Here is a 24666-nt window from a genome sequence, read left to right as displayed (position 1 = left end):
AACTTCCAATGAATGAATCTTTAGATTTGCTGATATGAATGATATCGCGACAATTATCACGTTTCTCTTAACTTCATGAATGTGTCTTGGTCGTATGTCACAATCAGTACAATCCATAAACGACAGGTCAGGACAGTCAGGACAATCTAGATATATATGTCTGGTCTTTCCCCCACCAATCTACTGTAAGGGGTCAGACCTGTTGTCTAGCCTCCCTAGGCGGCCAATTTGTCATTATGAACGTACTATAAGTCTTCCAGTCACCAGGCCGACCCACTGCGTCCGGAGTGTATTGTGATCTTGCTGTTTTCCCACTTCATGTCATGTTCCTGTTTTATCATGTTCGTCATATCTCATTTATTTCTTAACTAATTTCAAGGTTCTGATTTTTCTGTATGATTGTATTCATTTAACCGCAGAATAGGCTAGGCTATTGGAACCTTCCTTCTCCTTAACACACTAAAGGTGTTAACAAAGGGGTTAATCCAGAATATAAACACATCCTGACCGAGATGAAATGCTTACAATCCTGTGAACGACAAATTATTAGCGGTTGATGGCTCAGGTTTGAATGAAATCATTGTCAGCAAGAAGACTAATGACTTTTTAAAAGACGCGATCACTGATATATTTTTTGTACAATGTATATTGGTATCTGAATTAATCGACTACGTTATAATATTTGAAATAAGGCCCATGGATTGAGGCGCAAAGGAACGACACCATGGTAGAACCTGATATAAACTATCTGTGTATTATTATGTGTCTTGTTCAAGAACACGGAGACAAAACATCGTAGATCCTTCTGAGAGTTGAACCCACAACCACCTGACCCCCGGCCCAACCACTCTAATAATCAGCTTTGCAATAGCACAACATACAACTGAGATGTCTCGACGTTGGGCTGGTGTGAAAATAGATTTAATCCCACCGATTGACAGTCCTGCTCTTTTCACTCATTGTTTATTGATCTATTGCGAGATAGGCTTAAGCCTTAGACTATGGTACATAAGAGTTCGGATTACTAGTTTTTTTGTTTCCCCGTCACACCGGTTGCATTGGACGACACGCTCTATTGACCGAAAATCAGGATTTCGAAGGTTAAGTGTCGTGATAACAAATATCGAAGTGCAACTAATTTTCGCCAGCCTTTACATTGAACATCTTTCCTGACGACCAACAATACAATTCAAGCTCTATTAATCTCCGTTATGGCCCTGTAATTTCAATAAAGTTATAATCACCTTTGAGGCGGAGTCATATTAAAATGCAGCACTATAGAACTTGTCAAAGGACCATTCAAAGACGCAAATAATGGCATCAATTTATGTCAAATAACCTATAGTAAAATATCAATTCCTGATATATGGTGTTAATAAACATTGCGTCGTCTGCTAGTGCCGCTACCAAACAAGAATGAGATGTGTGAGAATCACACTATAATAAGATATCACTCATTGAATGCTATCTTTTTATGTATAAGGCAGGGCAAATCTGATGCATCGCGTGTTTGAAGCATCAATATCACAAGGACAGACCGACAACAGGCTGCAATGATGACACAGACTGTCAGTTTAATCACGGGGACAAACCGACAGTAGACTGCATTGATGGCACAACTTGTCTCTGCTGCGAGTGCTCCGTAGCATCAATATCAAAAGGGAAAAATTCATAGCAGTCAAAAGGCAAAACCTGACAAACCGACATCAGGCTGTATTGATGGCACAACCTGTCTTTGGTCTGCCGCAAGTGGTCCGTAGCAGCAAGATCACAGAGACAGAACGAAATCAGGTTGTATTGATGGCACAACCTGTCTTTGGTCTGCCGCAAGTGGTCCGTAGCAGCAAGATCACAGAGACAGAACGAAATCAGGTTGTATTGATGGCACAACCTGTCTTTGGTCTGCCGCAAGTGGTCTGTAGCAGCACGATCACAGAGACAGAACGAAATCAGGTTGTATTGATGGCACAACCTGTCTTTGGTCTGCCGCAAGTGGTCCGTAGCAACAAGATCACAGGGACAGACCGACATCAGGGTGTATTGACGGCACAACCTGTCTTTGCACTGCTACGAGTGGTACTTTGCAATATGACAGGGACAGAACGGGAGAAGGTTGCATAAACGGCACAACCTGTCCCTGCTACCAGTGCCGCATTACCGTGATAATCTGTCCATGCCCTGCATAGATTGCTCCGTAGCATCAACATAACAGGGTCAAACCGAACAACAGGCCATATTGACGGCACAACCTGTCCATGCCATCCCTAATAGCACAGGGACAAGCCGACAGTAGGCTGCATTATCGCCAAAACCTGTCCATGTAACGACTGCCCTTTAACCGACTGCAAGCTGCATTGACGGCACAACCTGTCCTTGCTAGGAGCGCTCCGTTGCATCAATAGTGCACACAGGCCGCATTACTGGCACAACCTGTCCATGTCCTGCTACGATTGTACCGTTGCATCAACGTAACATGGTCATATCATCAACATGCCGCATTGACGGCTCAACCTGTCTCTGCCCTGACACAAGAGCTCCGTAGCATCAAGAGCACAGCAACAAACTGACATAGGTTGTATTGACGGCACAACCTGTCTTTGCCCTGCTACGATTGCTCCGTAGCATCAAAATCACAGGGACAGACCGACTTGAAGCTGTATTGACGGCACAACCACAACGATTGTACCGTTGCATCAACGTAACATGGTCATATCGACAACAGGCCGCATTGACGGCTCAACCTGTCTCTGCCCTGACACAAGAGCTCCGTAGCATCAAGAGCACAGCAACAAACTGACATCAGACTGTATTGATGGCACAACCTGTCTTTGGTCTGCCGCAAGTGGTCGGCAGCATCAATATCACAGGGAGAGACCGACATCAAGTTGTATTGACGGCACTACCTGTCTTTGGTCTGCCGCAAGTGGTCCGTAGCAGCAAGATCACAGAGACAGAACGAAATCAGGTTGTATTGATGGCACAACCTGTCTTTGGTCTGCCGCAAGTGGTCCCTAGCACCAAGATCACAGGGACAGAACGAAATCAGGCTGTATTGATGGCACAACCTGTCTTTGGTCTGCCGCAAGTGGTCCGTAGCAGCAAGATCACAGAGACAGAACGAAATCAGGTGGTATTGATGGCACAACCTGTCTTTGGTCTGCCGCAAGTGGTCCGTAGCACCAAGATCACAGGGACAGACCGATATCAGGCCGTATTGACGGCACAACCTGTCTTTGCCCTGACGCAAGTGCTCCGTAGCATCAAGATCACAGAAACAGACCTACTTCAGGCTGTATTGATGGCACAACCTGTCTTTGCCATGCTACGAGTGCTCCGTAGCGTCAAGACCGCAGGGACAGACCGACAACAGGCTGTATTGATGGCACAACCTGTCCCTGCCCTGCTACAAATGCTCCGTAGCATCGATATCACAGGGACCGACCGACTACGGCTGCTCTGAAGCACCAATATCACAAGGACGAACCGACAACAAGCTGCAATGACGGCACAAGCTCTCTCGAGTGCTTCGTAGCGTCACTATCACAGGCCAACACCAACATCATGATGTATTGACGGCACAGCCCAACTCTGCCCTTCCACATGTGCTCCATATTATCAATATTACTGACCGACAACAGGCTACATGCATTGACGAGACGACTTGTCTCATGCCTTGCTGCGAGTGCTCCGTTGTATCAATATCACATGGACAAACCGGCAGCACGCTGTATTGATGGCACCACCTGTCTTTTCCCTGCTACGAGTGGTCCTTGGCATCAATATGACAGGGACAAACCGGGAGAAGGTTGATTAACGGCACAAACTGTCCCTGCTACCAGTGCCGGATTACCGTCATAATCTGTCCATGCCCTACATCGATTGCTCCATAGCATCAACACAACAGGGTAAAACCGAACAACAGGCCATATTGACGACACAACATGTCCATGCTACCCCTAATAGCACAGGGAGAAACCGACAGCTGGCTGCATTACCGCCAAGACCAGTCCATGTAACGACTGCCCTTAACCGACTGCAGGCTGTATTGACGGCACAGCCTGTCCTTGCTAGGAGCGCTCCGTAGTATCAATAGCACAGGCCGCATTACCGGCACAACCTGTCCGTGCCCTGCTACGGCTGCTCCGTTTGGACAAACCGACAACAGGCCGTATTACCGGCACAACCTGTCCGTGCCCTGCTACGACTGTTCTGTTTGGACAAACAGACAACAGGCCGTATTACCAACATAATTTGTCCATGGCCTGCATCGATTGCGCCGTAGTATCAGCATAACAGGGTCAAACCGAAAAACCGGCTGCATTGACGGCACGACATGTCCATGCTACCCCTAATATCACATGGACAAACCGACAGCAGGCTGCATTACAGCCCAAACTTCTCCATGTAACGACTGCCTCGTCACCGACTGCTAGCTGCATTGACGGCACAACCTGTCATTTCTAGGAGCGCTCCGTAGTATCAATAGCACAGGCCGCATTACCGGCACAACCTGTCCGTGCCCTGCTACGACTGCTCCGTTTGGACAAACCGACAACAGGCCGCATTACCGGCACAACCTGTCCGTGCCCTGCTGAGATTGCTCCGTTTGGACAAACCGAAAACAGGCCTTATTACCGGCACAACCTGTCCGTGCCCTGCTACGACTGCTCCGTTTGGACAAACCGACAACAGGCCGTATTACCGTCACAATCTGTCCGTGACCGGCAAAGATTACTCCGTAGTATCAACAAAGCATGGTCATCCGACAACAGGCCGCGTTGACGGCACAACCTGTCCATGCTATGAGTGATCCACTGCATCAATGGCAAAGGGACAAACCGACATCAGGCTACTTTGATGGAACCACCTGTCTTTGCTATGCAACGATTGCTCCATAGCTTCAAGATCACAGGGAGAGACCGACATCAGGCTGTATTGATGGCACAACCTGTCTTTGCCCTGCTGCGAGTGCTCCGTACATGAAGATCACAGAGACGGACTGACATCAGGCTGCATTGATGGCACAACCTGTCCCCACCACGAGTGCACCGTTCCATCAATACCATTAACAGCACGGGGAAAAACGAGAGCAGGCTGCATTGACGGCATAGCCTGTCTGTGCTCCATGGTATCAATTGCACAGGCTGCAATGACGAGTAGGGACTGGTCGCATTTGGTCTAGCTGTGATTGTTTTATCGCTCTCGCAGTGTTATCAAGACGTTGGAGGTACCATGTTCAATGAGGTCTAGTTGTGATTGTTGCATCTCTATTGCAGTGCTGGCAAGACGGCAGACGGTCGAGGTACGAGGCCCTACTTCGGTCCAGATGTGACTGTCTCATCTCTCTCACAGTGTTGGCAAGAAGTTCGAGGTACCACGCCGAATCTGGTCTGGTTGTTACTGTCCTAACTCTGTCACAGTGTTGGCAAGACGGATGTGGTCTGGTTGTAACTATCTCGTCTCTCTCACAGTGCAGGCAAGACGGTGGAGGTACCAGGCCAAATTCGGCCTGGTTGTGACTGTCTCATGTATCTCACAGTGTTATCAAGGCCCCTCCACTGTCTTGCCAGTACCGTGATAGTGATGACAGTCACGACTTGGCCAAATTGGGCTTTGCTAGGAGTGCTCGGCCGTAGCATCAATAGCATAGGGACAATCCGACAGCAGGCTGCATTACCTGGGAAAATCTGTCCATGTATCGACTGCTCCGTAACCGACTGCAGGCTGCATTGGCGGCACAACCTGTCCTTGCTGGGAGCGCTCCGTTGCATCAATAGCACAGGCCGCACGACTCGCACAACCTGTCCAGGCCCTGCTACTATTGCTCCGTTGCATCGAAATACCAGGGACAAACAGACAACAGGCTGTATTACCATCACAATCTGTCCATGGCCTGCAACGATTTTTCCATAGCATCAACATAACATGGCCATACTGACAACAGGCCGCATTGACGGCACAATCTGTCCTTGCTACGAGTGCTCCGTTGAATCCATGGCAATTAATTAAAGGGACATACCGACATCAGGCTGCATTTACGGCACAACCTGTCTTCGCTCTGCCGCAAGTGCTCCGTAGCATCCAGATCACAGGGACAGACCGACATCAGGCTGTATTGATGGCACAACCTGTCTTTGCCCTGCTCATGTCTCATGTATCTCACTGTGTTATCAAGGCCCCTCCACTGACTTGCCAGTACCGTGATAGAGATGACAGTCACGACTTGGCAAAATTGGGCCTTGCTAGGAGTGCTCGACCGTAGCATCGATAGCACAGGAACAATCCGAAAGCAGGGTGCATTACCGGCAAAACCTGTCCAGTTAACGACTGCACCGTAACCGTTACCAGTACAATCTGTCCATGGCCTGCAATCGTTGCAGGACGACATGGAAATATTTTGACGTTATAATTATATAGATGCCACGTAGCAGGACATTGATGTTACGGAGCTCTCCTAGCAGGGACAGGCTGTGCCGTCAATGCAGCCTGCAGTCGGTTACGGGGCAGTCGTTACATGGACAGGTTTTGGTGGTAATGCAGCCTGCTCTCGGTTTTTCCCCGTCTCTCTCTGTTTTATCTCTCTCGCAGTATTATCAAGACGGTGGAGGTACCATGTTCAATGTGGCCTGGTTGTGCTTGTTGCATCTCTATCGCAGTGTTGGCAAGACGGTCGAGGTACCAGGCCCTTATTCGGTCCAGGTGTGACTGTCTCATCTCTCTCACAGTGTAGGCAAGAAGTTCGAGGTACCCACGGCAAATCTGCTCTGGTTCTGACTGTCCTATCTCTCTCTGTTGGCAAGACGGTGGATTTGGTCTTGTAACTGTCTCGTCTCTCTCACAGTGCAGGCAAGACGGTGGAGGTACCAGGCCAAATTCGGCCTGGTTGTGACTGTCTCATGTATCTCACAGTGTTATCAAGGTCCCTCCACTGTCTTGCCAGTACCGTGATAGAGATGACAGTCACAACTTGGCCAAATTGGGCCTTGTGCCCTCACGTGCAATCTTGCCAACACTGTGATAGAGACGAGACAGTAACTACCATACCAAATTGGGGCTAACCATTCCCGAGTCGGTCTAGGTGTGACTGTCTTATCTCTCATACAATGTCGGCAAGACGTTGGTTGTTCCAGGCCTAATTCTGTCTCGCTGTGACTGTCTCATCTCCCCCACAGTGGTGGCAAGACGTTGGTTGTTCCAGGCCTAATTCTGTCTAGCTGTGACTGTCTCGTCTCTCTCACAGTGTTGTCAAGTCGGTGGAGGTACCATCCCAATCTCGCTGTGTTTGCAAGACGGTGACGGTATCAGACCCAAGTCAGTCTGGTTGTGACGGTCTCATCTCTCATACAGTGTTTGCAAGGCAGTGTAGATTCCAGGCTTGATTTGGTCAGGTTGTGACTGTCCCATCTCTCTCGCCATATTGGTGTGTTGCAAAGGTATCAGACCCAAATCGGTATTGCTGCGACTGGCTGTGAAGTTGTACCTGCCACCCCGCTACTTCAACGATAGGCATAGATTGGTCCAATGTGTCCCCTACTGGTTGGACCGAGATTCTGTGGTGTGATAGACCCAATGTGTCCCCTGCTAGTTGCACTAAGATTTTGTGGTGTTAAGTTATAATTTCCAGTCGCCTCCCCATTGATCATATGAGGACAAAGTCACAACCAGAACACAGACACGTTTCGATGGCCAATATCAAAACTCAAGTAATACATCTTCTCAGTGCCCAACAAATGAGCTTTATTTTGACCATGTGATATACTTTTCGATTTAATGCACAACAATGTCCTGCTCAATACACTGATTCAGATTCTGACCACTTTGAAAGAGACCGCATTTCAACAACAGAAGACACTATTATATACATGTACATTGAATTTTTAGTTTGTGGATTCAGCGGCCAAGAGTTATTTAATGTTTAATGCATGGGAGTTGAAATTTTCAAACACAGAATTTAGTCTTTTGTCAAATGAAAATGAGCCAATATTTAGTTCATCAAACATTCCATGGTTTATGTTTTTGTTTGCCACGAGAGAGACATTCTGGCTAGGTTTGATAAGGTTAACATTACAGTGTTCCAGTACCTCATCAGATGACAGGCCCACAAAGTTATTCCACAACATATATTAAACAGAATAGGGAATATCTGACAACACAGTTGCCAGGTTTAATGCAAAATGATTACATCATAAAAAGGAGAGGACAATAATTACAGCACTTCATTATTTTATACAGCCATCTTTTGACAGTGACCATTCCCTGTCAACTACAGCTATTCATAATTCATGATCTAACCACACTAAAGCTTAAAACCAGCATTATTTGTTCTATCACCAGGTACAAGTATGTACAGTAGAACCTCTCTATTTTAAGGATACCCTTTTGGGACTGACAAGTGATATCCTTAATAGAGGTGTCCTGATTAGAGAGGTCAAATTGAATGGAAACAACCAGTTTGGGACCAAAACTGGTGTCCTTAATAGAGAGGTTGTCCTTAATAGAGAAGTGTCCGCTAAGAGAGGTTCTACTGTATTCCAAGGAACTTGAAAGCCCGTAGACATGACATAGGTTACAATTAACCTTATTTTCATGGCCCATACGCAGGCAAGTTCTAAAATATCCATCAAAGATATTTTGAACAGTATTACTAAATTCATGTTATTAACTGCATTCACACTTTTGTCAATTCTATGGAACAACAGAGCTTGATTGTATTCTTACAGATGAAGCATATGCCCATACAGAAGTTTCAGGGATAAGGACAAGTTTTATCAATTCTCGTTATTGGAATCTGTGACAAATTATCTGGCATCGTTACTAAACTACATCATTGATAAGTATTTATTATACACATCTTGCCCTAATAAATTAACACTATTTACAAAATGAAATATCTTTCAGCGCACAGCAATTTTACAATGAATTTTAAAATGGCATGAAAATGCTGGCAATTGCGTGATGCTGGTCCTTGGAGTCGGAGCAGAGAAATAAAATATCTAATTCCTGTGCAAACTACTGCACACAGCCAATCTAAACAATTAACAAGTCTAGTTTGAAGAAAATTTTCAAATCACAACAAAATACTGGTTGACACCTTCAAATAACAAAGGACCAGAACACACATTTACACTTTTAGTGGGTCGGGCAGGAGCTAGGGGGTCCAATAAGTGATGTCGAGGCCACTTATGCACAGTTAAGGACTTGAACTGTCCCTGCCTTTCTCTTCAACTGAGCATAGTACAATACAGAAATGCCTCGAGTAAATGTACATGTAGTTTTAAGTAAAAGCATTTGCTAGTCTTTATTCATATCCCTCAAAGTGAAATAAGCAACTTGAAACGGAATGTTAAGAGAATGTACGTATTGTAAGGTCTGCAGGAATGATAGGCCTTGGCACAATGGGGAAGCTTTGTTACATGTACCACAAAAATGACTAGTGATTTCCAGAGATTGACAGGTGCTTGTACAGTTAAAGAACTGGACAGATGATACTTTTTCACTCAACAGAGGAATATCTCAAGAAGACAGCGCTTGAAACAGGGCATACTGGCCCAAGCAGACGACCACAAACGGTCATAAAGAGATCAGCCAAACAAAAGACACATGTGTCCAACGCTGGAACAACATTTAACAAATGCAGTTTGGCTGGTCAAGCAATCATCACAAGACCATTCGTGTTGTTCTTAAAATCACTGAGATGATGGACTAAAAAAATAATTCCAAAAACATGATGTCTTTCATGAGACATTCCTCTGCAGCGAATTCCATTTTTTAGACAATTAATACTAAAATAGAAAGTTTTAGCACAAGAAATGAGGAGGAGGTATAACACAGGAAATTCCCAGCACATGAAGTACATTGTATCACACTACCTCTGTCAGACAAGAGCAGCCGAAATACTAACACATTTTTTCTTGAATAATTATAATCTCCATCCATTTTGCTTATTCTTTTCTAGTGGCCCATCAGAAGGACTTGGATTTGTGAAATTTACGAAACCTCGTCAATTTCAAAGAATTTTCACACCCATCAAAAGGTTATAGAAATGTTTAACAGGATGATGGCAAGGGATCGTAATTAGTCTGGAGTAGGTGGCAACTCCTTGCTGAAGTATGGTGTGGCATCTTTTACTAGCATCGTATGACAGACATCACACACTTTCGAATTTCGCATATTCGGTCCACTCGGAACAGTCTTTTGAGTGCAGTCTGAACAGAATATTCTTCCACAGTGTCTGCAGTGGTGCTGGAAAGAGATAAACATACAATTAACAATTATTTTATAATTTCCTTGACCTTTGCACCAAATAGGCAGAACTTGGCTCGGATGCTTCATTTTAACAACATAAGTTTTTATCTTGTTTATCAACCTTCAGCTGCATCGGGAAAGCTTTTATCCTGGTTAGTTCTAGTGTATTTTTGATTTAAAAATAAACAAGCAACATAAAGGTGTACCCAATGACCGAGTAGGTAAGAAGTACAAGAGCTACACTCCATTCAGACACCCATCAAATAACCAAAGAAAACAAAACTAACATACTTTTGTTGACATTCTACCAACCTTTCTTCTCGTAACGGTAAATGCTTGGCGACAGTTTTGACAGTCATCTATATCCTCCTCGTGTTGCCAACGGACCTCGGTCTCGGCCTGGCGAATTTTTTCGAGTTGAATCTGGAAGAATGGGGAACAATGCATTCAACTTCCCTTCTAAGGAATAATGCATTCAAATTTCCCTCTTAAGAATAACGCAGTTTACTTCCCCTCCAAGGAAAAATGCTTTCAACTTCCCCTCTCAGGATTAATGCATTCAACTTTCCTTCTGGAGAACAATGCATTCAACTTCCCTTCTGGGGAATAATGCATTCAACTTCCCCTCCAAGGAATAAGGCATTCAACTAACCTGTAAAGATTGTGATAGCTTCACAAAGTCTCTCTGAACAGTTTCACTATTGTCAAGATCAACTTGTAATGATTGCACTTTAATTTTCAGCGTGACAACATCATTTTCCAACTTGGTCTGAAAAAACAATATGCAAACATTTAGAAACAGCGGGGTTAAAGTGCTTAGGATTCGATGGTACTCAATCTGAGGAAAGATTCAGGATCTATAGGCAAGAGCTACATGTAGTGGTGTTCTCTAGGTGACTGGTATGCACAGGTGGGGGACTAGCGGTTTTCGATTCTGTGATGGTTACATTCCTTATACATGCACAAGCGAAATGGAGGGTAGAGATATTTACCCTAGCACTAGATTGTTCTTCCACTTGGTGTTGTAATGCATTAATGAGTTGTTTCGATTTAGCTTGAATGCTCTTCAGAGAGGCATCCGTTTCTCGCAACTTGGCTTCCGTTTCGGCTCTCACTTTGGCCTCCCGCTCCAACTCAGACTTGACGCTCTGAAGGATAGCTGCAAAACAAGGAAAGTGGAGTTATACTTAATGCTAAAGCACCGGGCAAATGAGCGGTTATAAAACCTTGTTACTTTATACACCCAGTATGATGACATTTTGGACAGTCTTATGAGAAAAACTTGTCTGGCACGAATAACTTTGAAGCGACATCAACAAAGTTTTAAAGACTTAAAATATGTCAGGACAGAAAAAAATTGATATCCAAAAGTTTTTTTTACCATGCACCCTCCATTTTGTTATTAAGCCACTTATCTTACCTAATTCCTCTTGTAAGTTGGTGATATCATTCGTTAAAGTCTCTTCTATTGTTTTCCTCTCTTGTTGCTCGCCGACCACTTGGTCTTTAAGGAACATAATCTCAGACCTCAGAGTGTCCTCAATATGTTCTTTGGCACATTTAGCAGCGATGATGTCTTCTCGATACCGTAGCAAGACAAGTTGCATTTCCTGGATATAAGAATATTGGTATATTACATATACTCAACAGGCATAATTACCAAACTAGGTTTCTCAAGATTATAATTGCACAGACCTACTGGTAGTTAGAATCACCTTCATCAACAACTTTCTAAAGTGCTTACTTCTGTGAGTCTTTTTAGCATGCCAATACAGTTTGGTGACAAAAGGAGCTATTTGCTGAGCGACCCTATCTACTAGTCATCCTAAGAGTCATCAAATTAAAATTTATTTTGTGCTTCTATACACCCACCTCTAGGTTATTTGGTAGATCTATGTTCTCCGCCTGCATAGCTTGTGAATGTTTGGAGTGCAACCCGATCAGTGAGTCATTCTCCTCCTGCAGCCGCGTCAAATCTTTGTATACCTCCTCCCGTTTCTCGGTCAGAGCTTTCTGCAAATAAAGAAAAAGACATTTAAGCACCCTGCAAACGAGCCATTTTCATTATCCGACCTGTGTTCATCTGCAACATAAGTCTCTTGTTTATACCTAGGACAGGAATCTGTGATGACTGCCACCAGTGCGAAACATCGACCCCAGCGATTACTGTTTTTACCTGCAGACAAGCAATCTTCACGCTCACTGCATTTATAACTGCTGCATGTCACAGCAACAAAAATCACTTATTTGTGGTGCACTTAGGAAGAATGTATTCTACTACCATCACCAGTGCTGAAATATATATGAGAGAAGAAGAAAATTTTTTTAACACTTACAAGTTTCTCATGCAGATCTCTCTGAGAGAGTTGATACTGTTGGCTCACTTCAACCAGAAATTTTTCCGACTCATATAGTTTGTTTGTCAGATTTGAGATCTGAAAATGGATTCAATAAGACATCACATTCAGGAAAATGCTGCTAAATGATGTAACCTATCTCAACACAACATGCAGAATAGAAAGAGAAGTAAGGTCCAAGTGGATGAAACCAATGGTCGACTGCAGAGTAATAATCTTCAGTGAAGGTGCCCTCATTTGCTAAGCAAATGGACACATGGTCTAAGTAAAACACCATATTTACAAAGTGAAGAGCAAAAACCATGAAACTTTTAGTACCTGTTTCTGAGCATCCTCCGCAGCATTCTTCAGACTCTCTTCCAACTCATCACGATATTTCCGCTGTGTTTCTAGTGTCCTCTTCTCAGCAGCCAGCTGACGTTCGAGGGTCTGCGCTTTATCGTGACATTCTTGATACTTCCGCTGCACATTTTGCAGTTGATCTTCATAGTTATTGCACATGGAGCACGGCCGGCCAAGTTTATCACGGGCTGCTTTGATCTTTAAAGATGAAGAGATACAATTGAAACAACATTACTTATTTCAATTGTCTTCTTTGCATTTGATAGATCAAATTCATTAGTAGAACATGTCCTTTTAAGACTGGTACGCCATAGCAACCCATAATGCAAAAGTTGCCCAGCGTTCAGTGGAACCAGTGGACACATCATTCAGTCAGGACAATACACCTTGAAAACGTTGACCAACAAAACTCAACTTAAAAGGCTAGATAGAGCCAACTCACTAGCACTGGAAAGCAAGAATTACCTCATACTGCAACATTTGCCATTCCTTCTCGCTGACTAGCCGCTTGCCCATCAGAGTGGGCACTGTGTCCGATGGCTTGGCTTTTAGACTAGCTAACATAGAATCCCTCTCCAATGATTCAGCAGTCGGATCTGTAATTAGGAGATTGAAGTTCGGTTTGTGGCACTGTATAGTGTTTACTGAAGTGTATAGTGAAGACTTCATTGTGTCACTTCATGATGCACTGGGCCACGTTGCATGAGAGAATGAATGACGTTACGTCATTACCGTGTTGACATGAGTGATGTGTAGCAGTAGCCGACTTAATAATGTTGACGAATGTCTCGTAGAGAAGAACTCACCTGTGATAGACCTATGCTGAGCCTCTGTCAAACTTGGAATGACCATCGATCTTTCTGGACTAGTCCTCACAGCGCCCTCTATCTCAGATAATGACCTCGTGTCCATTCCTTCCAACTGCTCCTCGGTCAAGTCAGAGCTCGACCATGATTTTTTCATCTGTTCCTCCTCTTGTAGGCCGTCAGTAAATGCGTAAAGGTCGTCAGATTGATTCATTGAAGTGAGCGAGCTCTTGGAATCTGCCTTTTTCAGGACGCCATCAGTTTGTAGAAGCTGAAATGATAAAAAAGATATGAAGTCAGCATAGTCCAACACAACAGACTGAAATCCCACATGAAAGAGGACTGGTGGTACAGGCAGTTTACTGCGTGAATGCCACACTGCGGGCCTAACCGCACCCCATATCTTGCAGGAGTGCAAACTGCTCCAGTCTGAGTGAGAGGCTGCCTGGGTAGGCACAGGGCCAAACTTTTCAAATTAAGGAGCCTGAAGTTTGATTCAGACATACCTCTGCACTTATCCTCTTGTCCTTTGAAGGGCTCACACGTGGGGATCTCTTCATGACTAAATAGAAGAAATATTCAATCAACATGGAATTAACTGGATGTTACGAAAATAATCCTCGGCTCCAAATGTTTGTGTACACCTCTGCTGAATACTGTACAGAAATCTGACTTCAGGTTCAAATATTGGCTTCAACGGAATTGGAAGCTATGAAAGAATCAGGAATATTGGCACTGTCTCTGTATTCCTGGCCATCATGTAAAAATCAGACATTTATACATGAATTTAGATTTAAATTGCATTATAGAGCCTCATCTTACTCGATCAGAAGTTCAAACCATCATGAGACATGCAAATTATAGAGGTTAAGTAAATAATCATATAAAACATGCTGAATTCAGGGCTTTCAATACACAACAGTGACTGCACTTGTATACTGGTTCTGGGCCACAATAGACTAAGCTGTATCCCTTAAGGCTGATGAAATTGAGGAGTGAAAGAAAGTGATAGGAGTGCCTATGACCCTTTAGTATCTTTTATCAAAGATTCTGGAGAATCCTCTGTGGCCTGTAACCGGTAAATTGGAATCACCGCTGTGTACGTGTGATAAGGGGATGCAAAATGAAAGCAATCCTTACCTCGCAGAAACACTGAAATTAAATTTTGTTATAATTCTACTGAGCTCACTTTAATTAATTTGCTTGGGGAATGGACTAATCTAAAAGGCTTTCTATCAAATTAATTCACAAGGGTATGGTTAGGCACAAGAATCAATGTTAGGTTACATGTAGTTCAGATAGTTAATGGGCATGCAGAGAGAGAGGCGTCTTTAGTTCTACCTTTGGGGGAAACAGCAATTTCGTTGTCACTTTTTTCCTCCTGTTGTAGTTGCTGTTGGGCCGATTCTTGTTCTTTCCTCTGAAGCTCTGAAACACACATCAGGGTGGGCGTGGGATAAAAAAAATGTTCCAAGAAATATAGGATAAAAATTCCATGTTTGATGAAAAATTCCTCTAACCAGGTACTACACGTAAACACTGAGTCTGTCTTCACAGGAAGGGTGCAGAGGAAATGATTTGGCCCGCCTCATTTTTCAAAAGAATGAAGGTCTGAAATTTCTACTTGAATAGGTGAGGGAGTGAAAGTACATGTAGTAACTGACAACTGGGCGTTCTCCACATGGAAAAATATTGGTGATTGGTTATGATCAGTGCTTTGGAAACAGATGTCATCCACCATTTTGAACCCATGTCATATGTCAATGCTATATTTCAAACATTTCATTTGCAGGGTGAGGAGTGCGAAGATATTTCCACTTGCCAGCTTTACAGTTAACCAACAACCAGTTCAATGCTCTGTTTGAACATTGCAAAATGAACAAACAAACATTAAAATTGTGACAAACCTGAAATTTGTCTCTGCTGTTCTGCAGTGAGGACACTCTCCATTCTCATCATGTCCTTCATGAGCAGACGCTGCGCCTCCAGGAACTGGTCATTGGCCATTTGCCAAGTACGCTTCAGGTCGTTGTGTTCCTTCTTCTCTTTCTCGAGCAGACGGCAAACTAAAAACAAAACATCAATTTCTAATGGTGACTTCTGGTGAATATGATGTTGCAGGCCTATGAAATGGCACAAACCAGAAAACTACAATGCACTATTTGTTATCCTAAATATTCAATTCAATGAAATTATAAAATCTACATTCAAAGCATACGCAGCTGTGACAACAATTGGTCAATGAGGCAATAATAAAACCAACTGGACAGCTGGAAATCATTGACGGCAACAAGTTTTAGCTTCTGGAAAAACTTTCGGGTGGAGAAAAACACGACACACCTACCTTCATGCAGTTCCTTCCTAAATTTCTCTGTCTCATCTTGCAGCACATTTCTCTGTGTGTTGAGCACTGCTACATACATCTCCAAGTCTGACCTTGAAGACTTCTCTGCCTGCAGATATGTATGCATTTCTTTCAGCTGAATGGAAAATAAGAAAGGTCAGAATTGGAACTTGATAACAACAAAACAAACATATTCTTATATGAGTGTTCTGCTTCAAGTTTTGATCTTGGAGAAATTGGTACTATGTGACCTTACCTTTTCGTCAGAGGATTTCAAGAGACTCTCAGCTGGCAGCACTGGTAGTTTGTCCAGGACTGGTTTAGCCTGGGTTTGGAAGTGGTTCTTTTTCTGAAATTAAAGCACTGTTATGAATATACAGTCCTTTTACTTTGCTCAAGCCATTTTATTCTTACTGATAAAACAAAATATGGCAATAATGATGACCAATTACTTTTCTTTGATTAAAGGGCAGACAACCAAGGTCAATGGATAACGGGCCTGGTAAGTACTAAACTGTATATGAAGTTAAAAAACATCCCAATTTGCAGAAGAGATTGGGTTACAAACAGGTGTTTGGCTCGAAGGGAATGACAGATGATACTTTTCTTACCTCCTCTTCGATCTCATCCAACCGATTGACAGCATCTCGCAGTTTATCCTTCAAACATTTGATTTCTTCTTCGAGGGGTTCCACGACTGATTTCAATATTTCCGCATCTTCCTGGGCTTTTCGAAAGCTCTCCTCAAGGTTTTCAGCCTCGGCTTTCTCGGCTGCAGTATGGCCAACCGTGTGGCTAACCTTCTTCAAAGACTTGGTCACTGTGGCAAGAAATCCTTCCCTGAAATGAATACCATAACTTTCAACCAAAGATCATGACCAAGACATGCCAAATTTGAACAATTATTAATATGAAATGGTCCTGGGGAGTGGGGCAATATTCTAGTCCTAAACTGGCGTCAAGTCCACTGGGCTTACTTGAAGGAGATAAATGCCAATTAAAGTTAACACCAAGTAAGTGACCAAAACTGTTTTTTTTACAACAGAGCCAAGTTGCTCAATTACTAAGAGACAAACACCAGCATCAGCTCAACTCAGGGTTCCTTCAGCAGTGTTCAGTAGATTTTAGGCCTTGTGATTGTGCCCTGTTCTTACATGTCTTAACACCTTACCTTTCCTGTGACAGTTTACTCTTGAGTTCCTCAACCTCGCCTTCTAAGGCTTCATTGGCTTTCAACAAGTGAACACGGTCCTCTTCATATTTTTCCGCCGTGGTTCTGGAGGCTTCATCAATTGATGCTAGAAAGCAAGAATGCACTGTTATGAGTCTTAAATTTCATATAAATCATCCTGTACAGCAATGGCAAGGTTCCTATGACTGACACACGAACAATATAACTCGCTAAAATATTTTACTCATATGTACTGACCATTTCATTTTTGGCAGAAAACATGAATTTTTTCACCCTGAAATGGAAATGTGCAAAGTTGCGAACCTTTTGCCTTGCGAATATCACCAGGTTTAATCCATCTGCACAACATTGCTACATTGTATGACTTACCATCCATAATATGTTGTAAGGATGAAATCTCCTCCTGGTACTTCCTCTGCATCTCAGACACATCATCTTGCCGTCCACACTCTGTCAGCGCAACAGCCGCCTTGATGTCTCCGACCTCGATGCGTAATTTCTCCAATTCCTCTTTCAGCTTGGCATTTTCTTCTTGCGTTTCATTAAGTACTTTGGTTTTCTGTTCTAGATCATCTGAAAATATAAAGAGAGGGTAACTGTTAAAGGGGGAATATAGGTAGGAGCGAAGGGGGCAAATTGGTAGTCTTTAGGTGGCTAGTATGCACAGGAAGGGCCTGGGTTGTGTTTGATTCAGCAATATTTCATTAATTGTAATCTCCATACAACTTACAACCATGAATAGCTCCGATGAACTGTGAGAAAGGAGAGACATAATAAAGGAAATTGGAAATAAGTCAACTCAAAGGAACCTATATAATGCAGTGTGAAGACAAAATATGCATAAACCAGATAACTGAAGAATGAAAAAAAGCAAAACAAATGTTGGTCAATGAACAGTTTTGAGATATGCTTGCCCGTTTTAAAAATTTTTTCACCTTGGATACATTTTTGGTCAGAAGAAGAAGCTGTACATATTGTGGCAATGAGAGGATTTTAATTTAAGAGGAGTTGCCCATGCTCATAAGAGCTGGTTTGCTGACCCATACTTCATGAAGCCCACAAAAACAATACATGTAGCCTACTTACTTTCCTTCTGCAAAAATAATTCTTTGAATTTAGCTCGCTTGATTCCAAAGTCTTTTTCTGCCTCCTCTCTTTCGTTTATCAATTCTTTCTCTCTTTGTTCTAAATAATTTAGTCTTTCATGAATTGAGGTGCCACTGACTGAAAAGTCAGAAAAGTAAGAAATGTAAGAGAACTTGCAAAGCTGCTGTGAAGAAAAAAGGGATTCTGAAGGTAGAAACTAGAAAGTGTGCAAATAATTCATAGCACATGTAATAGGAAGCAAGTCATTTTCCAATTTTTGGTAAAGGATCCTCCAATTCGAGACAGTCTGGCATGACAATGCCCACATTTCAGACAGATTCTGAGACTGATAGAGACAGGTTTTTGTAGCAATGGCTGCATCACTACAATTTTAATTTAGACAATTGACAATTAAAGAAAAAAAAACACTATTCAAAATCTGTTGCCAATTATTTTTTGAGTTGTTGGGATAGTCACTTGTGGCCAGCTCTTTTGACAAAGTATACGTAATCGACTCAAGCCTGGACCCTGGTCTGTCACTTCCACCAAGTGATGCCGAACAACTAGGCAGTGTGCAAATGTGTGTACAAATGTGTGTCATGAGTTGGTGTTCGGCTCATCATCCTTCAGAAAAGTGGTGATCCCAACAAAACACTTGCTTTTTGTGGTTATTTGAACTATTTTCTTACCATCATCTGGATCCCCAGCTGAAGTAAGGGGTCCAAACTCATCAATTTCCGTCATGGTAAATTATTTGCTTATGTATTTATTACGATTCATTGATTTTCACATAGATGACGACCGCAAATCGGAAAATGATCGGCCATTTTGTGGTAGTCGTAGTTGTTGTTTGCGGTAGTGGTAGTCTGTAGACCATTCTCCAAGCATCGCCAATGGTGATCTGTCTGTTTAGCCTCACTCGACCTACTGTCTCTGCCACTATGTGACAATTTCAGCGGGTGCATGTAAATTGGACATGTGGCCCGGTGTAACAGTAACAAATGCCCCCTGGAAAAAGTGTCCGGCCCTATTGTATTCTGAAATATGGTTCTATAGAGACCATGACCGTCAATAGCTCAGAGATTGAAGCGCATAATAGAATCCTTTGTTTCCCGGGCATTCCGTCCTAGGAAATTTTAAACTTCTACACCGGCGCCCGGGAGATTGTCTATAGACATGTGCAGTGTGCTGTTCGTCACAACCAATGTCTTCACTGCCTCTTGCATTCCTCTGGGACGATGTGATAGCTGTATCTGTAGCAGGTTGGAATCAGTTGTGACTTGCAACTTGAATGTTCCTCTAACAACAAATGAATTGCGTCATAGCAGTGTCTTAACATTTTTGTCCCGCTTGTCTACAAAACTTTGCAGCGGGGGATTTCAAGTCACAGTCGCTTTAGTTAGTCGTATAGCCACCAACTTTCTACTGTCTTTGGTATACCTGGGTATCCCTGAAGGCATCATGGATGTGGACGTATCTGCAAGTCGCAATCGACCAACTCGTATACGGGAGAAAGACCAGTGGAGCTAGTTTTTCGATCTTCCGATGTCCCTCGGCCAAAATCGCGATCTTTGGGGGCAACCTCTGGGAGGGAGTTGAGGAGGGCATCTGCACCGATGGCCCCCGCTAGTTACGCCCCTGAAGACAGTGACTTCCATGTGCCATGCTACACATTAGTGCATACATGATAGTTGAAATCTTTTTAGGGTTTTCTTGGCCGAGCAGCTCATGAGGGATAGCATCCATCTGGCGGCATGTGAGCAATGGGGTCATCACCCGCCACAGCTGGTGCAGCATATTTCTAAACAGAGAGCGATTTTTAAAGGAAAGCTCAGAAAAGAACTATTTGTTGGAGACATGCAGATGAATGTACAGTTTTCAAACCTTCATGGTGGATATACATGTAAAATGGTAGTTATGATTAAAAGGGGTTTTCTTTCTTTATGAAACCAACAAACAAAAAAACCACATAAATATTACGGCAACGTCTGCTTCTGTCTCCATCGCCTGAAACCTTTGCCGCCATTGAACCAATACCCAACAGACGAAATCCAATCAAACAAAATCATGGAAAGATTTTAATTACTCGTCTACAAAGATTCCAACATGTATGTGACCATTTTTGTTCGAATTTGAACATTTAATAACCCAAAGGAAATTAATATAATCCGGCATCTATAACTCTACGTGCCCCAAGACCCAATTGAGCAGACGACATTGGCAGGGGAATGACGTCTGCTCCCTTTTGGGAATATTTCGCTTGCAAATTGAAATTCGAAATATTTAATTAGTAAATTGCATACAATGCTCCCGCCCCGGAGGCTTAGGCTGTGATTCCATTTTTGACAGGATTCCCGGATTTGAACACTTGGATATCGTCTGCTTGATCCAGGATTGAACTGACGTCTGCTTCGTGTCCTAAAGAGCGAAGATCGCCAATGGGACGTGTATCAAAGTAATTATAACATTACCATCACGTTTTCTTGATAGTCATTAATTTCTGCATTTGCTCATCAAAATTGAATTGTCTCAGAAATGTAAGTCTGCAGAAAATGACTTCATACAACCTAGCGTCATTCGTCATGACGACATGGTTGCCTCGCTGGTGATGACATCATACCAAACAGCTATGGTTGACGCAGTTGTGACGTCATGGTTGGCCAGGCACTGAGCTATGGCAACAAGAGCGACGTCATTGCGATTGGCAACAAGGGTAGGGATCGGAGGAGGAGTGCTGATCGTGGCTGCGTGACTGGTGACATGATGGTAATCGCTTCGTAGAACTAAGGGTAGGATGCGCTCGTGTATGCTCTTCGATGGTGGTAAGTATTGTCGCAGAAACTTGGGAACTGCATTCCAAAACAATACTTTTATCAATGACAAATTGTTTTCCCCAAATTGCTAAGAGTTTGCCTGGAAGAGTTCATGTATGCGGTGAGTTACAATGTTCAAGTTGCAAGGATGGTTGCAAGTGATTGGACTGGCTTTAACTCGTGGCCGGCGTAGCAGTTTTAGTCCGGACCCCGGGAAAAGCGGTCCACGTCTTTTGTAAGGAGATAGATTTGAATCTGTGGTTCTCAATAGAGATCCAAGATTTTCTACTTCAGAGCGCATACTATAGGAGGAGCGCATCATAGGAATGATTTTCCCGTGACACTCTATACAGTGACAGTTATTCCTACCACACCTACCCTCAGCAAATGACTTTCAGCTTCAGCAGAGTTAGGACAGAGTTCGCCACCGTAGGAACAGAGAAATCGTCCGTAGTAACTATTGAAAATGCCAAGAAGGGCCCCGACAGGTACTCTGAGGCTGATTCATCCCGCAACATCTGTGCCACCTCAATTAATCTTCTAGAACAATTGATTAATTAGAGGCATAAGGATTTCCCTGTTCGGTGCGGGGCTTCCTGGTGTAATTTTTTGCCATTTTCTTAATGGAGTCTGCGGAGTACCGCTGATGGATGTGGGTAACCACTGGCGGATGAAAAGGGCGGGTACTAGCCCCTGGGTGCATGTTGGCTGCGGGCGTCATTTTTTCTTTCGCGCGTCAAGTGGCCTGGCATCTTTTGTTGTTTTTGAGTGTCGTGAATTTACCACCACTTAAAAGTTCAAGAATAGCCATGTTTTTTTTTCAATGAAAAAAAAGACACGTTTCATTGTATAAGTAGTAGAAAAACGAGGGTGACTGTGACTTTGATTTTGGTTCTTTTGGGAAGACGGTCGTTGTGTCTTTCATTGCGTTTTCTTGTTCCCTTCTCTTTCCCAAACCTCCATCTACCGCAGACCTGCGACCATACACTCTGGACGCAGTGAATCGGCTCGTTCATCTCCCTATCCAGAAGGGAGACTTTCTCCATCGGAAGTAGTGTTCTATAATGTTGTGTAAAAAGGACGATTCTCAGACGACAAGATCAGCATAAGAAGAACTGCTAAAGTGGCTTCTAACTGATCAATTTCGTGACGTGACTTTGGAGAACCACAAATAAGAAAAAGCACGATCTAATACATTTCTTTGATAAACAGAACATTGATCGAGAGTGAACAGCAAAACACAACAGCGGTTGTCGAACAGAAAGTACAAAATCCTTGTCATGCAACATTTCATTTCGTGACTCATCTTTTGCGGCCCAGACAGCGCAAATCCATAAACGGCCCTCTCTCCCCCAATGTTCTCAAGTTCACGCCAAATCATGTCAATTGTTCCTGTGAGTGGAGATTGTGTTTGCCAATGTAACTCAAGTCGTAAGGTGAAGCAGTAAAGTGGAGGAGTAGTAGGTACCAGTTGTCATCCAGATGAACATATGAATGAACATCCATCTTATTTGTGATTGTCCTGGAGGCGTTCAGTTACGAGCGTCGGTCCGCGCGTTGCCGGTGCCGCACGCCGTGTCGGCTGAACGAGCGACCAAAGTGGCTACCGGTCGTACGATTGCTCTGTAACGGAAGCCCGACTGAATGAACGCCGGTACCTGGCATCTTTTGACCTTGTTTTTTTGTATTCCTTCGTTTCATTAAATGAGAGAGGGTTTTATCAGCCTGATATTGCCCTTATGGTCTCAGACTCTCTGAGTGCGACTGGGTTCAAATGAAAAAAGTGGAGAGTGAAAAACTGCAAATTATCACCCGATTGAGTCATTGCACCTTTTTGCATATCTGTCATTGTCTGTTATGAATATAACATATTCATCACTTTATCCGGGGTATTAAAAGTGATTGATTTTTCAGCGGGATCTTTTAATCTGCAACAGATTTTGTTGAGTTTGTCCTATTGAAGCGGGCGGGTGAGGAGAGGCCGACTTGGATGTCCCTATAGTAACTCAAACCATCCAATCTACACCTTGCCACTGCGAATTTACCCAAGTTTCAAACACTCATTCACTTTTTAAAGAGCTTCACAAAGATATCATTTCAATGGTTTCCATGGCAGAGCAAGCGAAAGTCCACCAAACCCCTTCTCTCGGCGTGACGCCAAAATAGCCCATCGCATTTTGACCGCTAACTCTTCGGTCAATTCATTCAATTCGGTCTTTCCAAGTCAAGTGTTTCAAAAGCGTCCGCGTTGCTGTCACTTTTTGGTCACTTCAAAATTAGCTATTCAACATTCAAGTCGCGGTTTCCATCCTCTTTCAAATCTACTTGAGTTCTCTTCACCTCTTTCGAATATTTAGTTTTGTTTCCTTTGAATTATGAACGGTGCAGTACTGGGAGCGACTCTTGCTTGTCGCAGGTGTCAGGGACACAATGACCAAAAACTGCTCCTTTCCTGGTTTTCGAAATGCGAAAGTGATCTTGATGAGAATCGTTGCAAAATGAACACTCTGGAGGATGTCAATCGTCGCGTGGACTCACTCTGACACCAAGAGCTTTTCAGGAGCGCGTGTCAACATTGTTTTCGAACTTTAAAGGAAACCTTTTTGATCTCGGATGGGAAGATGGAAAATCAAGTTTAATGACCATGGCGACATTCTGTATCCTTTAAAGATCTTGAGGGAATAGAACGCACGTTTTAATTGTTTTACTGTGCGGCACAGCCAGTACAATAGAATATACATCTAAACTGAAAATAGATAAGGCGTATGCTTGCCTATTTACAATGTAGCTGGCGTTAAAGATTTCTTAAAATTTGGCATCTAAACTGAAAATAAAAAAGCGAATGCTTGCCTATTTACAATGAAGCTGACGTTCACCCAACTCCTACGTGTACAACGCTTTGGGGGAGAAAGCCTATACTTTGTCATCGCTGGCCTATTGTCCTTCTTTGCAATCAAGTAAGTGCGAACAGCGAGTATCTTTTGTCATCTGAGCAAACTGCATGAAGTCACAGCATGGTCAATTGCATCGTCTTTGGTCAATAGTTAGCTGATCTTTTCGTACAGAAACTTAGCCCAAGTAACATCATCCGTGCAAAAGAAGCCCAAGAATGGATAAACGTGTCCGATGAAGTATCATTTTTTCTTCCCTCTCTTGTCATCACGGTTACTGTGGCAGACCACAAAGAGACAAACCGAGGTACCACCACGGGGTGTGCACCGCACAAAGAAACAGATAACACCTCTAATTGTAGCCCGGAGGTACGAATCCATTGCGGGCTTTCTCATGGAATCACATTTTCTTTGCTGGTGATAAGAGGTTGTCATTATTTTCATCATGTTCATGAGGGCGGTGACATGATCAACCTCGGTGCCAGGATGAGTCATCGGCGCGTGCCCCCGAGGTCACCAAGGGCGGAGTTCAACCAAGAATATGTAATGGACAAAGCAGGAGACTGAACGAAAACAGGGAAGAACTTTGA

At 43.3% G+C, this 24666-nt stretch overlaps 1 protein-coding gene across 4 annotated transcripts; it reads right to left on the bottom strand.

Moving 5' to 3' along the window:
- Positions 1–7711: 7711 nt before the first annotated feature.
- Positions 7712–19207, bottom strand: LOC135483111 (rab GTPase-binding effector protein 1-like). Of its 4 annotated transcripts, none has more exons than XM_064763645.1 (20): positions 19062–19207; positions 18373–18510; positions 17656–17859; positions 17266–17392; positions 16706–16934; positions 16351–16443; positions 16095–16230; positions 15658–15816; positions 15092–15178; positions 14257–14312; positions 13751–14021; positions 13410–13540; positions 12921–13142; positions 12582–12680; positions 12118–12258; positions 11666–11855; positions 11238–11404; positions 10898–11014; positions 10537–10668; positions 7712–10242 (listed from the first exon to the last, which is right to left on the bottom strand). In XM_064763645.1, exons 1-20 carry the CDS (start codon positions 19114–19116, stop codon positions 10075–10077), a joined length of 2922 nt encoding a protein of 973 aa, XP_064619715.1. In that variant the 5' UTR covers positions 19117–19207; the 3' UTR covers positions 7712–10074. The 4 variants fall into 4 exon arrangements, with proteins under 4 accessions (XP_064619715.1, XP_064619716.1, XP_064619717.1 ...); XM_064763646.1 differs by having other exon boundaries at positions 10558–10668; XM_064763647.1 differs by lacking the exon at positions 15092–15178.
- Between the last annotated feature and the right edge of the window lie 5459 nt (positions 19208–24666).

This window comes from Lineus longissimus, chromosome 2 (assembly GCF_910592395.1).
Source record: "Lineus longissimus chromosome 2, tnLinLong1.2, whole genome shotgun sequence".
In the NCBI taxonomy this organism is placed as follows: Eukaryota; Metazoa; Nemertea; class Pilidiophora; order Heteronemertea; family Lineidae; genus Lineus; species Lineus longissimus.
This window is presented reverse-complemented; position numbering and strand designations above follow the sequence as displayed.

Bases quoted from the DNA above. Each gene is read 5' to 3' on its own strand.
- LOC135483111 (XM_064763645.1), bottom strand. From the start codon at position 19,116: ATGACGGAAATTGATGAGTTTGGACCCCTTACTTCAGCTGGGGATCCA. The intron at 15,817-16,094 runs GTAGGTGTGTCG...TTTTGTTTTTAG, and splicing joins TAGGAAGGAACTGCATGAAG to TTTGCCGTCTGCTCGAGAAA. The intron at 11,856-12,117 runs GTGGGTGTATAG...TCTTATATCCAG, and splicing joins ATCTACCAAATAACCTAGAG to GAAATGCAACTTGTCTTGCT.